This window comes from Dama dama, chromosome 17 (assembly GCF_033118175.1).
Source record: "Dama dama isolate Ldn47 chromosome 17, ASM3311817v1, whole genome shotgun sequence".
NCBI classification, from domain to species: domain Eukaryota; kingdom Metazoa; phylum Chordata; class Mammalia; order Artiodactyla; family Cervidae; genus Dama; species Dama dama.
Window position 1 is genome coordinate 31,230,942 of NC_083697.1, and position 14,858 is coordinate 31,245,799.

The 14,858-nt window shown below is 38.1% G+C and overlaps 1 protein-coding gene across 3 annotated transcripts in view; it reads right to left on the reverse strand.

The window, feature by feature from the left end:
• Nucleotides 1-4,041: 4,041 nt before the first annotated feature.
• Nucleotides 4,042-14,858, reverse strand: part of DAPP1 (dual adaptor of phosphotyrosine and 3-phosphoinositides 1) — a 56,031-nt gene continuing 45,214 nt past the window's right edge. The window contains exons 5-9 of one of the 3 annotated variants that reach the window (XM_061164342.1): nucleotides 12,730-12,777; nucleotides 11,086-11,148; nucleotides 10,316-10,401; nucleotides 7,131-7,218; nucleotides 4,042-5,817 (exon numbers count right to left, since the gene is read on the reverse strand). In XM_061164342.1, coding sequence (XP_061020325.1) covers nucleotides 5,788-5,817; nucleotides 7,131-7,218; nucleotides 10,316-10,401; nucleotides 11,086-11,148; nucleotides 12,730-12,777 — 315 coding nt within the window. In that variant the 3' untranslated portion in view covers nucleotides 4,042-5,787. The remainder of the gene's footprint in view (nucleotides 5,818-7,130; nucleotides 7,219-10,315; nucleotides 10,402-11,085; nucleotides 11,149-12,729; nucleotides 12,778-14,858) is intronic. The other 2 variants (XM_061164340.1, XM_061164341.1) reach the window with 2 other exon arrangements.

The following is a 14,858-nucleotide window of genomic DNA, read 5'->3' on the forward strand; positions in this document are numbered from 1 at the left end:
GTTTAAACTCTGTAATTTAATTCACTCCTTCAACCACATATATGTGTTTCTTGTCTAGTTTGGAGACTGTTTTACCTAATATAAGTTGTCAGTTGGAAAATAAACCTCATCCAGGAGCTTAATTTAATCTCTGTGTAATTGGTATCACAGTTCTGGCGTGTGCTTTTCATTTTTAGGAATGCAGTCCATCATTCAAGGCTTTAATTTCCTCCTGGGTTCTTTGACAGAGTTCATCACTGGTCCTGGCAATGAGTAGCAAATGTGTGCTGATCACTAGAAGTACCACACTGCAGAATTCTAAGGAACACAGGTGTACATCATATTTCTGTGCTCCAAGGATGCATTTTACATGGCATATGAGTGAATGGGGTCCCTCATGTTGTGCAATGAGATTGGCTGGGCGCTGGGCCTGCCTCCCTCCTCCTTCCTCCCTCCTTCTTCCTCCCTCCTTCCCTTCTTCCCTCCACTCTCCTCCCATCCTCTACAAATAAGAGACTAAATTGTGGTACCTGTCGTTAAAGAATGTACAGCTCAGTAAACGAAACAGGCATAGGAAGTGTTGCAATGAAGCTGTGTACAGGATGCTATAGAAAACACAGTATGAGGCATTAAAATTTAACAAGGACAACAGTCTTTACAAAGAAATAAGGACAAGAGAAATGTTTTACCTGCAGCAGGCTATAAACAGTTGTTACAACCTAATGATGCATTAGACATATCAATAAAATTCTAGAATTCCCATTATCCCGATTTGTATTTAATAGTGTCCAGGAAGTTTTTGCCAGTGCAGTGATGCATGAAACAAGAAAGTCTTTTATAAATGAGGTGACCAAAACTGTGATTTTATCTATATATCATATATTTTGTACACACACACAATGTGCATACATACATACCCCCCAGGAGAGAGAACTAATAAATGGAGATACTTAACCTTTGCATAGTGAATAGTACTACTATTAAAATTTCCATTTTAAGAGGTATAATAGATAAATTATTCTATAGTTCATCTGGAAGGTAAAACACTTAAGGAATTTTTGAAAAGGTAATATAAAACTAGATTATTTTTAAAGATAGTATAAACCTACATCAGACGTATGACTAGACAGATCAGTAGAACAGAATAACCCAGAAACAGACTTTAGTACATACATATAAGACTTAAAAAATTGTAAAGATGACATCATAAGTCAATGGGGAAAGATTCAGAAAGCACAGACATTTTTTATTCCCCACTGATGGAAATGTGAATTATTATGCCCTTTTAAATTGGACAATTTGGCAATCTATACCAAGCTCAAATGCACATTGTATTAAGATTCTCCAGAGAAACAGAACCCACAGGCACAAAATGTTTAATTTGGGCACCCCATGACTGGTGAAGTTGACACAAAAGTCCCCAATTCCACTTCTAGATATTTGTGTTGCCAGTCCGTATGGACGTGTGAGAAGTACATAGTTACAAGTATATTCATTGCAATTTAGTAATATTAAAGGTTAGAAACAGCTGAAGTATCTATCAGATAAGGTGACTTTTTTTTTTTAAACACTGTCAGTTTATACCTGCTGTTCTTGGTGTAATCATTCGTGCTCCTTTCAACTCTCAAGTGTCCCACTTTAGATAAATTATATGTTCACCCTAACATAGAGGATTGGTTAGAGAAATTTCGTCATTGGCTCAATGGAAAAAAAGAATGAGGACAGTTACTGAGATGGAATGACCTCCAAAACATAATATTCAATGAAAAATAGTGTTCAGTGAAATTGTTCAATGCTGCAGTTTATGTATAGGAAGAAAAAATACGTGTGCGTGTTGATACTTGCTTGTATTGATATGATGGTGTCCGTGGAGATACACAGAGTGGGGTGTCATTGATAACCTCCCTGGAGTGGAACTGGGTACTTGGAGAACAGAGATCCCAGAAATGACCCTTTTCACTGTAAACTTTATTGCACTTCTTAAATTTTTATTCAAAAATAATAAAATACTTTAGCAAATAATAACAATATATAATAAAATGATGATGAGGTACTTGGGAAAGGAAGTTGTATCACTCAGGGTTCACCAAAGAAACAACCAGTAGGATATATATGAACTAGATTAATTTCAAGGAGCTGGTTACCTTAGTTTGGAAATTGGCAAACCTCAAATCTGTAGGGCAGGCCAGAAAGCTGGAAAATCTCAGGCAGGAGCTGAGCCCGCCATCTAAAGGGGGAGTTTCTTCTGTATGGAAACCCCACTTTTGCTCTTAAGGTCTTTTAACTGCTTGAATGTGGCCCACCCATGTTATGGAGGGTAACCTCTTTTATATAAATTCAGGGGACTGTAGATGTTATTAAGCACATTCATAGCAACATCGAGATGAATTCTTCCTCAAGAAGGCTCTGGTCTCTTTTCCTTGGCAGTCCACTGCTGTTCTGTTTGTTAGTACATGACAAGTTACAGAAGTTGAGAGTCAAGGGTATAAAAAACAGATATACTATGTCTATTGAATTTTTTAAAATATTTTATCTATTTTTTTGGCTGCACTGGGTCTTAGGTGCAACCCACGGAATCGTCCATCTTAGTTGCGGCATGTAGGATCTAGTTCCCTGATCAGAGATTGAACCTGGGCCGCCTGCATTGGGAGCTCAGAGTCAGCCACTGAACCATCAGGGAAGTCCCAAGTCTATTGAATTGAGTTTTAAAAATAGGATTGTGATAGTTGTATTTTTTTTCTTCAGTTTTCGACTAGCTTAACTAGATTTTACAAAATCCCAGTGATCATTAAAAAAAAAAAAAAAAATCTGGCCCTTTTCCACTGCTAATTTAAGAAACTCCTGAATCGGTGGTAAGCAGTGTGTAAGGCTGGATGTGGCTGGAAAGACGGGCAGAAATACAGGTTTGCTGCAGTTGACCTGACGTAGCAGTAGAGGAAGGGAGCAGAATTTATATTCACCCTGTAATAATTCTCTTGCTCTTTCCTGAAGTCGACAGTGTAACTCCCTAAGCTGCACTCCCAGCGTGAGTGAGGGGAGAGGATCAAAGAGCCCAGTCGTGCGTGTGTGCCACCTGGGGATGGATGAGAGGACTCAGCACTAAGTGTTCCGCCCAGCGGCCCTGGAATAAGGGCAGGTTTCCCTGGAGGCAGTTACAGCCATTCCCATCGTTGAGGGGGGGCTCCCCTCATCCAGAGGCAACAGTGCTGCGTGGGGCAAGATTTTCCCCGGAGGAATTCTGAGAACAACTGCTGATCCTTCGGCCGGGTCTTGAGGTACTTCCTTCACAACGAGCTCGTACTGTTAGTGACAGAGCTTGACACAGACAGCTATAATCTCAAACAACCCCACTTGTCTGCCATTGGCACGAAACATCCTCCCTTGTTCGAGGCCCTTTTCCTGATGTCTCTCAGGAGGTGAAATCACGACCACTTTCCAGGGTTGTGGAGAGCAGGTAAAGCGTCTGGGGTAGGACTAATCACATAGCATGTGTTAGACTGCCCTTTTCATGTCAAAAGCTTTCCAAAGAATGATTTCCTCCATGCTGAATCCTAAAGGAAATCAATCCTGAATATTCACTGGAAGGACTGATGCTAAAGCTAAAGCTCTAATACTTGGAACACCTGATGCAAAGAGCTGACTCATTGGAAAAGACCCTGATGCTCGGAAAGATTGAAGGCAGGAGGAGAAGGGGACCACAGAGGATGAGATGGTTGGACGGCATCACCGACTCAGTGGACAGGAGTTTGAGCAAGCTCCTGAAGATGGTGAGGTACAGGGAAGCCTGACGTGCTGCAGTCCATGGGGTCTCAAACAATCAGACAAGACTTAGTGACTAAACAAGAACAATCATCCTGCTAAAGCACACCCCATCATCTAGCTTTGCCTCACTTTCAGCATGTATCGTGTTTACTTTTATGCATTATTATGCATGTATTTCTTATCTTGCCCATATTCAACTAAAAACTGTTTGAGGACAGGGACTATTTCTTCAACTCTGAATCCTTCAATCCTTAGTAACTCATAGTGTAACCAAAGTGGATTCTTCATTGCTATTTATGATATTAATCAACTGTATTTCTTTTAAATTAGATACTAAAAACACTTTAATAGCAAAATATTACAGACACAGCAAAATCATGCTCTTTTTGATACAACCGAAGGATATAAATAAACAACATATTTTACAAAACATAGAAACAATGCTACCTACACAAACACGTCTGAATCTAAAAAAAACAAAACATGAAACTACATCTGGGTGAACATTTATGTCTAACTTCTTACTTTGCGAACTTGACACAATACATTTTAACTTGACATTTGCTTTATCTCATATGATACAAACATTACAAAATACATTAAAAACCTTGTTGAAACATATAAAATGTATTTTTGAGCCTTAGATGTTCAAATAACAGAAGAAATGTATTCAATCAAAAAAGCTGCCCTTTGGACTGCAAGAGCAATGTCATATTATAGCTTTGCCCCACAACATTTTTATTTGGTTTCTTCCTACACTTTCGTCTCCCTTCAAACTTCAGCCTATTAAAGCATTATTAACAAAGATTCTAGAAGGAGTTAGAATCTACTTAGGAGCTCTGGATGATGGTATCTTATCTCCCAATTTCAACCCCCTTAATCTGGCTTGAAAATGCTGTGTAACAAACACATCATTACACTCCATGTGTGGATTAGTGTTGCTCCCTCAGTAGGCAAAAGAAGTTGCCCTTGAATAAGGCGTAGGATGCTCCTTGCAGTGCAAGATACATCTTATTCTCTTGGGCCAGTACCTACCACTCACATTTTGGAAGGCATTGTTACAACACACTTTCCTTGAGAAGTCTCTTTCAGGCTGTTTGAGAAGTGTGGGATGAAGATAACTTAGTGCTTACAAGTCCTCTCTTATTGTTACAATAATAATTATCATGATGATTATTAGTAAACTAAAAATTACCTATGACTTTATCACTCTTCCTCTATTTGTTTTCTCATTCTTTATAAAATTTCCCCCAAAATGACTAAAAGAGGTGATTTTTTAAGATTGTACCTCCTGTCATCTTTATCATTCTGCCTCACAGCCCACAGGAGATTTAGTTCTCACAGGTTTATCATTAGAAGGGAAAACAGGACCCAGTAGATATCTGAGCTATTTACAAAGAGAAAATAAATATTACAAATATTTTCCATTTGTGTTTTGGAAATTGCTTTGTTTTTTGTATAAATGAGGGGAAAATTAAACAAAACAAAACACTGCCCTCCCACCAATCTTGGACATTTGCTAGTCCAATATACCTTCTGAAGAAGCAGTCTTAAGCTTCAGGCTACATATATAGCCATTTCCCTCCTGGTTAATAGCGCAATCTGGAACTCAGATGAGCTGACTACGTTGCAGAGTGGGACTAATGTCAACCAGCTTGGGGACAACAATGAGAGAATACAGAACCATCTCCTACTGCGTGTTCTAAGACCCAGCACGCCTGGTTGCAGTGGTCTGTCCATTCCCATCAGAACGAGGATGCTTCAGTATTCTCAGGGAGATGGAAAGATCCTGAAGGGCAGGGCAGCAGTTTGCCACGAGTCAGCAAATGTGGTGTCTTCTGGACGGTCCAAATCTGCATCTGCTTTTGATTTGTTTCTACAGAAAAACCCTCAGTCAGTTTTCATATGAAGTGTGCTGTGGATCCCAGCAATGGGAGCATTCCACCCTGCTCCTGAGTCAGGGTCTCCCTCACCGAGGGAGATCCATCTATTGAAAGATGAATGACCGAGATCGGACTGTGCCATCCCCTTGATCGAGCTGTTTTCTTATTTGAGACTGTAAGAAAGCACACCCACCTGTATGGACTATTGAGCAACTTTAAGATAACAAACTTTGGCTTTTAACAAATATTAAATACGAAATCCTGACTGGTAGGAAAACTATGCAACAACAAGTAATTATCATGTCCCCACTTCCCCAAGTTTTATTCTTGTTTTCTGTTTTTTTCTCAGGAGAAATACTATAAAGTGGTTGCTAAAACATGCACAAATTGGGAACTGGCCTAGCACTTTTAGTAACAGCAACACTATTTAATGAATCAAAATGAAGATATAAATCTAAATTTATTGATATGGGAAAATGTTCATGATATATTAAGTGAAGTGAGCAGATTAACACTACAGAATGATTAAATTTTGTCTTAAATGTTTATATGCAAAGGGAGAAATCTGAAATGTTCATTTGCTGTTTTTACTTTAAATTTTCTACAATGATTATGTGTCACTTTCAAATTTATGAAACAGAAACAATAAAAAATAATTCCTATTCAAGCAAAGACTTCATATGGCAAAGTATTTCTCCACTGAATATCAAATACATTGGAACTATCTCAAAAGGAGGGCTATAGTTCTTTGGATCTAAAACTGAAAAGACAACCAAAAGCAAAAATCCCAGTGTTTAGAAAGGACTATTTAGTAAGATTCTAAATATAAGCTAATTTCCTTTTGAAAATTGGAGATTACTGTCTATAGTTGAAAACATCAAGGGATTCAAAAGATGGTATTTATATGACATTTGAGAAAGCTTTGACAAGTTCTTGGTTAACAACTCACTAACTTGCACACACACACATGCACAAAAATTGCATGAGACTAGTATGTTTTTAGAAGCACTTTGTCTTCCTCCCAGGAGGTATATGGAAAGCATATAAATTAAAATACCTTTTGTCCTTGACCTGCACAAAGTAATGATTATACAGGACACTAAGCTAAGTCTTTCTGGCAAGTCCACCTTCTCTGACAATATAAAAGGACTTTTTACCATAGAGTTATGTCAGTGTCCCTCTATCTGTCCTTCTGGTACCACACGTCCTCCTCCAGGCCAACTTGGACCACCCACACACTAACAGGAAGTCTGATAGATATCAGACGTCTGATAGACACTAGGCTAGGCTCTGACGATGAGACCCCAGTGCAGCCTCATTCTTCTGCCTTTACTCCTTTCTTCAACCCTTCCATGTTCAAGAAGAATGAACAGACTCTTCCACAAGCCTGCGTGTTGGCTTCCTATTGGTTTTCAGGGGTTCCCTGACTCTTCCAATAGAAATAAGTTTGAAATCATCAACATGTGATTTGTGAGTACTAGGCATTCAGAGACACAAATAACTCACCAGCTTCCAGCGTAATATCTTGATCCACTCATCAGCTTCTACTCCTGTCTTTGCACAGAGGTAAAATGTCCTGAATGGAAATACTAAGCTGATAAGACAAAAGAAAGAATGTAAGATATTCTAGACAGTTGAACATCTATTAGTTGAGCACTCACTAAAGTATTCCAAGTGGAAAAAGAATTGACATCTAACCTGGGTAAGAACCTCAGGAGTTGGTATATATAGAGCTAGTCCTGCCGGCAAACTGCAGAAATGTTGAGGATGTTGTAGATTCACATTATTATTTTTACAGGCAGATTTGTATATTTTAATAAGTCCAAAGGGTGGGATGGGGTGGGGAAGAGGTCCAGGGCAAACCCATATCCTTTTATTGTTCATGATCTAGGCTGAATACACACATGTGTCTATTCCACTGATTTGTTAAATGACCCAGAACTTGTGCTACGATTCAAAGAACAAGCAACACAAATATAAGAGTTTGCAGAAGGAATTCATTTGTGTTAGCTGGCTGCAACAAGGAAGACAGTGGCCTCTGTGAATGAAGGCAGTTTTAACTTTTCAGAGCAGGCAAAGGAGACAATAAATCTCTTCAACTATTCACTTTGCCTCCTTCTTGCCATGAGTTAATATTTGCTGAAGGGAAGACAAACTTGCCTACTGGCATGAAAGACTGTTCTAGGAATAGGATTAACTCCTCCTTTGACTGTGTCTTGTGTTATACAGACTTCCCTGGTGGTCCAGTGGTTAAAACTCCCAGCTCACAGTGCAGGGGGACCCAGGTTCAATCCCATATGCTGCAACTAAGAGCTTGAACACTGCAGCTAAAAGATTCCACAAGCCACAAATAAGACCTGATGCAGTCTAATTAATTAATTAACTTAAAAAATCATCTGATTTATATCTTACCCATACTTCCTGTCCTAACAGTTGAGACACAAAACTTTAAAAAAAGTTTTTTGTTCTTTTCGTGAAAAAAAAAAGAAAGCCTTGAACTGAATCCATAGTGTTTCTACACCCTAAAACCAAAGTGACGTATTTTGTCTACACCAGTAAATAATATTGAATAGACAAGAGGTAAGTCTCTGTGTATGAAAGGTTATCCTTGATGTGAAGTCTGATTGGGCAATTAGAGAGGAAGTTGGGGAGGGGGTGTGATATTGTGCACACACTGAACAAAACTGATTGCTGGGATTGTCATTGTTTGGTACTCCTTGTGAGAAACATGATTAATTGCCTGTTAATACAGATCATTTTTCCTTTCTTCTTGCTAACAGAACCCCAGGCAATAAATTACGATTAGTTGGAGCCAATTATAAGCATGTGTGCATGCTCAATCACTCAGTCGTGTCCGACTCTTCGTGACCCCATGGACTGCAGCCTGCCGGGCTCCTCTGTCCATGGGATTCTCCAGGCAGGAATACTGGAAAGCGTTGCTGTGCCCTCCTCCAGGGAATCATCCCCACCCAGGAATTGAACCCGTGTCTCCGGCATTGGCAGGCAGAGTCTTTACCACTTGAGCCACCTGGGAAGCCCAATCATGATCATACTAATACCCTTTTCTAGCTTCCCTTCCTGCTGCCGATGGCCATGGAACACAGTCTTGGCCAATGAGATAGGAGGGAAAATCTGATAGAAGAGTTTCTGAGGAAACATCTGCTTTCCTGATAAAATGGGCAGACCTGGCTTATCCCAGCCCAACATCTTTCTTCATGGCTTACATGAAAATATGAGAACTACAGCTGGACTAGCTCTCTTGGACCCTGAAGTAGTAAGCATGAGGAAAAGACCAAAAGAACTGTATAGATATTGGACATGACCTTGTCAATGTAGCTGCCTGCCTCCCAATTGCTTGTTATAAGAGAAATATAAACCCCTGTTAGTGTGTATGGAAACCTTATGTGAATTTAAGAAAGATTTCCATCATTGGCTGATACTATCCAATCATTAATTAACAATAGTTGAGGTTAATTTTCTTAGGTGGAACAATGATATTGTTCTATAGGTGATATTTTTATTCTTAGTAGATACAAATTTAAATATTCACAGGGAAAGTGCCATGATGTCTGCAACTTACTTTCAATTGGTTCAACAAAAGAAAGTGAATAGATAGAGATAAAGCAAATACGCAAAATGTTAATGATTGATGCATCTAGGTGAAGGGTATATGGGTATATAAGTTTCAACTTTTTTTATTCTTTTTTTTCAAACTTTGTATTTTGTATTGGAATATAGCTGATTAGCAACTTTATAATAGTTTCAGATGAAGAGCAAAGAGACTCAGTCCTACATGTACATATATCCATTCTCCCCCAAACCCCTCTCCCATCCAGGCTGGCACATAACATTGAGCAGCGGTCCATGTAAGTCTTTCAAATTTTATATGTTTAAAAACTTTAAAATAATTGTTTGTGGGAAATAAAACACTTTTTTCTCAAGACACTTTACTCCTCCCAGTTAGAAAATTATCATGTTACACTGACTGTGTTAGAATAAAACACTTTTGTGCCATCTGCAAGAATTGTCATAATTACACAAATCACTCATTCTTGGAGTCAACAAAATTATAATTAAAATTAAACAAAACATCTCAAAGGAATGAAAGCTGCCTAACGTGTGATTGGCATCCTGTCATGGGCATCATACTTGTTGCAGTGTACAACATAAAGAATCAAACCCAGCAGAACTGCTTATTTGTTTATACTGCTTTAAATGAATATAGAGCTTCCATGTGGCTCAGTAGTAAAGAATGTGCCTGCCAATGCAGGAGATGTGGGTTTGATCCCTGGGTTGGGAAGATCCCCTGGAGAAGGGAATGGCAACCCCCTCCAGTATTCTTGCTTGGGAAATCCCATGGAGAGAGGAGTCTGCTAGGTACAATCCATGGGGTTACAAAAGAGTCAGATACGAGTTGGCGATTTTCCCAACCCAGGGATCAAACCCCCGTCTCTTATATCTCCTGCATGGCAGGGAGATTCTTTACCACTGTACCACCTGGGAAGCCCAACTTAGAGACTAAACAACAACAAAGGAGATTTTATGTCACATTCAGCTGAAAGGACTCCTAATATGCATGTACTGCCTCAGATCAAAACATCTGTATACATTAGACATACAATTTTTTATTCTGCTAAAGTAAGTGTCTGGCAAGAAGATTAAAAAAAAATTTCCTCTGTAAAACAACTTACCAGAAGCAGTTTACCCTTTCCTGTGAATAATCAAATTGTACAGCTGAACATTCAGTCAAATCTAGGATCCGAATTGGTTCTGGTGACTTAAAACAAAAGGACAAACTAAGTCATCATAAAACACACACACACACACACACACACACACACACACACACACATCTGTTCGCCACTTATTCCCCAAACAAGTTTCCACTATGAGTAACTGTTAACTTTACTTCCACTACAGGAATTGATAATAGAAAAACTTCCTAAGGGAAGCCATATGCTTGTCTGGGGATTGGCTTTTCATGAAATTGGACATTAGGAAGATACTTTCATTGTCAATTCAAATTTGGTGGAGATGGATTTTTAACACATAGAAGAGAGTCATATTTTTCTCCCATGTTTTTAGACATCCACTTTCTCAGAAATTTTGTGTAGGAAAAATGAGAAGAGATGAAACAATTTTAAATTTGCTTAAGGAGTTAGACCTGATAAATAGAGGAGAATGCTGCTGCAGAGACAGTCCACCCAGCATGGTAAGAGAACAATCCCACCACTCTAAACATAGCGGGTGGCATGCCCCAGAGAGCTAGAGGTTAGCCAGACTGAGAACAGTGTCTGCTATACAGGTCTCATTTACGCAAGAAAGCTCTGCTCATATCAGGAATCAAGAACTCCGGTCATTTATAGATGTTTCCTATAAATTTCAGGGATTTTAAAGGCAGATACTCCTTTCGTTTAGAGAGCTCATTTTTAAAGGGAAAATATATGATCATGTTTCTTACCATCTGGTCTTTGAAGTATTTCAGTTCATTCCTGTGCAAAGTAAACCACCGCGTTTTCCAGGTCTGGAAAAAAAAAAAAAAAATGAAACATGTAGGCTTTGCATACACGACTAAAATATTTGGACTGGATAATTTCCTTTTGTGGTAAAAGTACCTAAAAGATTAGATACAATGAAATATTCTTGTGGTGTTATTTCTGAGAAAAAAAACTTTCAAAGTGAACCTTAAAATTTTAAAGTTTAAACAATTAAAATGATTCCATGCCTTAAGCTCATAACAGAGGCAAAGATATCATTAACATTTGTAAGCAAGTAAAAAGAAATAACCTATTATAAATATTCAAGGTGATTTGCATTACAATAAAGCACTAAAATTTCCATCTTAGTAAGACTTAATAATCTTAATAAAACTATGGTAAGAATAGATATAATTTTTGAGCATCTATTGAAAACTTCACACTATCCTTGGAGGTTTATATACATTATAGACAGTCCTCATTCAATGCCAAATATTATTATTTTTGTTTTACAAACAAACTGAGGTTTAGGAACCTCAAACCACATGCTATTCTAAACCTTGCCTAGAAATTCCAGGGCATTGGTGGAAAAATGTTACCCACTGTCTTGTTACCCACTGTCTCCTTTTTTTTTTTTTTGGTCTCCTTCTTCTGTACTAACTGAATGCTCATCATCTTTGGTGGCAATGTTCCCAATTAAATGAAGTAACAATGGATTTGAAAATAATGCTATGAACATGAATACTTTCTCTTCCCAGGAATAATCCACTTGAGTCAGGACAAAATAACTAAATATTTAGGTTAAATTCAAGCAGGCCAGTGCCCTTGAGAGATTCAGTGCCCTGACACTTTAAATGAGAAAGAACAGACACTCCATGAAGGTCTTCTAAGCCCATGAATATGAAATTGAGTAACTTTAAAGGTACAGACACATAGACAGGAAACAGTTGGACACCTCCCAACTAGTAAAGTCCTAAGTTTTGTTTTCTTCAGGATTTTATAAGATAGTTACATTAGTACCATTGAGATGGTTGGACTTTTTTTTTTTTTGTCTACTGTTAGGTAAACATTTCATAAAATTTTGACATTTTTTTTACTAAAAAAAAATCTTAAGCAAAGGTATGTACTAGACATGGAACTCTGCTCAATGTTATATGACAGCCTGGATGGGAGGGGAGTTTGGGGGAGAATGGATACATGTATATGAATGGCTGAGTTCCTTCACTGTTCACCTGAGGCTACCATAACATTGTTAATTGTCTATATCCCAATATAAAATTAAAGGTTTAAAAAATGATTAAGATGGTAAAAAATTACTGCATTAAAAAAAAAGATATGTGCTAGAGTTAACTTGCTACTTTAATCCTCAATTATTGCATCAAAAGGATTTTAAGTTTTGAGTATTATTGTTAGGTAGGCTATTTTCATACATGTCACTTTGCCAAAGAATAGTCAAGATATTTTATAGAATTTTGACTAACATTAGCCATCAAGATGAGCTCTGTAAATGTTATAACTGGGTCAAAATGAGTAGGCAGTTCTGCTTTTTAAAAGTCGAAATGAGGACTGAGCCCCCAGGATGCGTTCTCTCTCTTTGTGGCTGATGCTGGAGGCCAGCACTTCCTTACCTTGACCAGACCACCCTGTTTGGTGAGGTAACCTTCTTTGGTGCCCAGCTGAAAGAGAAAGAAGCACTCGAGTGAAGCCCAGAACTATCACAACTTGAATTTTGTCTATTTCTGTCCTATTTTAAAATGAAACAAGAATTTGCCTTTGATCTGTAAGTAATCGCCTTTCCTTCTTCATCGAGGCACTTGAAAATCCTTCCCATGTGGTGGAGACTGTTTTCAGACCAGATTGTCCGGTGTGATTTTGCAGCAACAGACAGCAGTGCACAGACTCTCCTCCAACGTGAGTTAGCGCTTTGCAGTCAACCAGGTTATGTAAGTTATGCCACTTATAACAGCCTGCATTGGGCAAAGGGCATCTGTGCATCCCAGCTGCTCGGATTGTTGCTGGGGTGTTATGTTCATAGACGTGGCCACACACACTGCCATAAGGTCAATACATGGGCAACTTTGGATAAAGCAAAGAAGAGGGATTTCTGCACTTCCCAGAGTCTGTATTCTGCTAAACTGCTTTGTGAATTAGAAATCGCATTTTCTACAATTTATCATATAATTCTCCAACCCCACCCCATTGTTTTTTCACAGACTATCTCTTGAGACCTATATTCCATGGGATAGACTCTCAAGATTGCATATCTATTTGGACTTGATTCATCCAGAAGGGATTTAAAGTGAGAATGAGTCATTTCTTTTATCTCACCCATTGATAATTCAACAGTAACAATACGACACATAACTGGCACCTATGAAGTATAAGGAATGGTGGGGAAGAGTATGAATAGCAATTTGCATAAAACCAGGACCCTCAGGTGAAAAAATTTCAAAATTCATACATTCCTGAAGAAATTAGATTTGTGGTAGGCTATTTTGTTCTATAATATCATAATACATCTTCTATTAGTAAGAAAAAAATGAATAAAAACTGGGAAATGATTTGGTTGATGTCAATGTTTTTTTCATGGGAGTTTCCACACTATTTGTTCCTGAGATGAATTCTCCCTACCAAATAAAAAGAGGAACAGCAACCATCACACCTATGAAGTATAAGGAATGGTGGGGAAGAGTATGAATAGCAATTTGCATAAAACCAGGACCCTCAGGTGAAAAAATTTCAAAATTCATACATTCCTGAAGAAATTAGATTTGTGGTAGGCTATTTTGTTCTATAATATCATAATACATCTTCTATTAGTAAGGAAAAAATGAATAAAAACTGGGAAATGATTTGGTTGATGTCAATGTTTTTTTCATGGGAGTTTCCACAGTATTTGTTCCTGAGATGAATTCTCCCTACCAAATAAAAAGAGGAACAGCAACCATCAAAATAAAGATTTAAAGCCAGAAATAACATATGACTATGACCACTTCCTTTAAAATTCTTAGGGCATTGAAACAACAATGAGATTCCCAGGTATTCATTTAAATAATGTTTAATAACATTGGTGAATTTGATATTGAATAATCAATTTGATTCATTTTGACATTAAAAGAAATTGAACTGGCTGAATTGAGTTTGGATATTATATTATGGAAACAGAAAAAATTACCACTTTGGATTACTGAGTCTACAGAGGCAAAATAAAATAAAGGTAAGTTATTTTTTAGAAGATACTGATAGAATTGAGATCGCACTAAGGAATCATGCTACTGACTCCATCTTACCTCCATCCAAACAATATATGATGAACCTAGTATTTTTCTAAGGTTTTGATAAATAAGTGGAAGGCTGTGGAGAAAAGGGCTGAGAATACCAATTTTATTCAAGGTCTCAGGAGGTAAGAATGCAAATATCTATATAGCAGCAGATTTATTTTTTAAATCTCCTCATCTAGGAGAAGAGAGTTAATAGCCCCAAATTGGAAACAACCTAAATATTTTAAAATTAAAGCATTAGCCTGCCTATCATCCTGTCTATCTGCCTGTCTTGTGTGTGCTCATGCCCGTCATGTCCAACTCTTTGCAGCCCTATGGACTGTAGCCCTCCAGGCTCCTCTGTCCAAGGAACTTTCCAGGCATGAATACTGGGGTGGGAAGCCATTTCCTACTCTGGGGAATCTTCTCTGATTTAGGGAACGAACCAGCATCTCTTGTGTCTTCTGCATTGTCAGGCAGGTTCTTTACCACTAGCA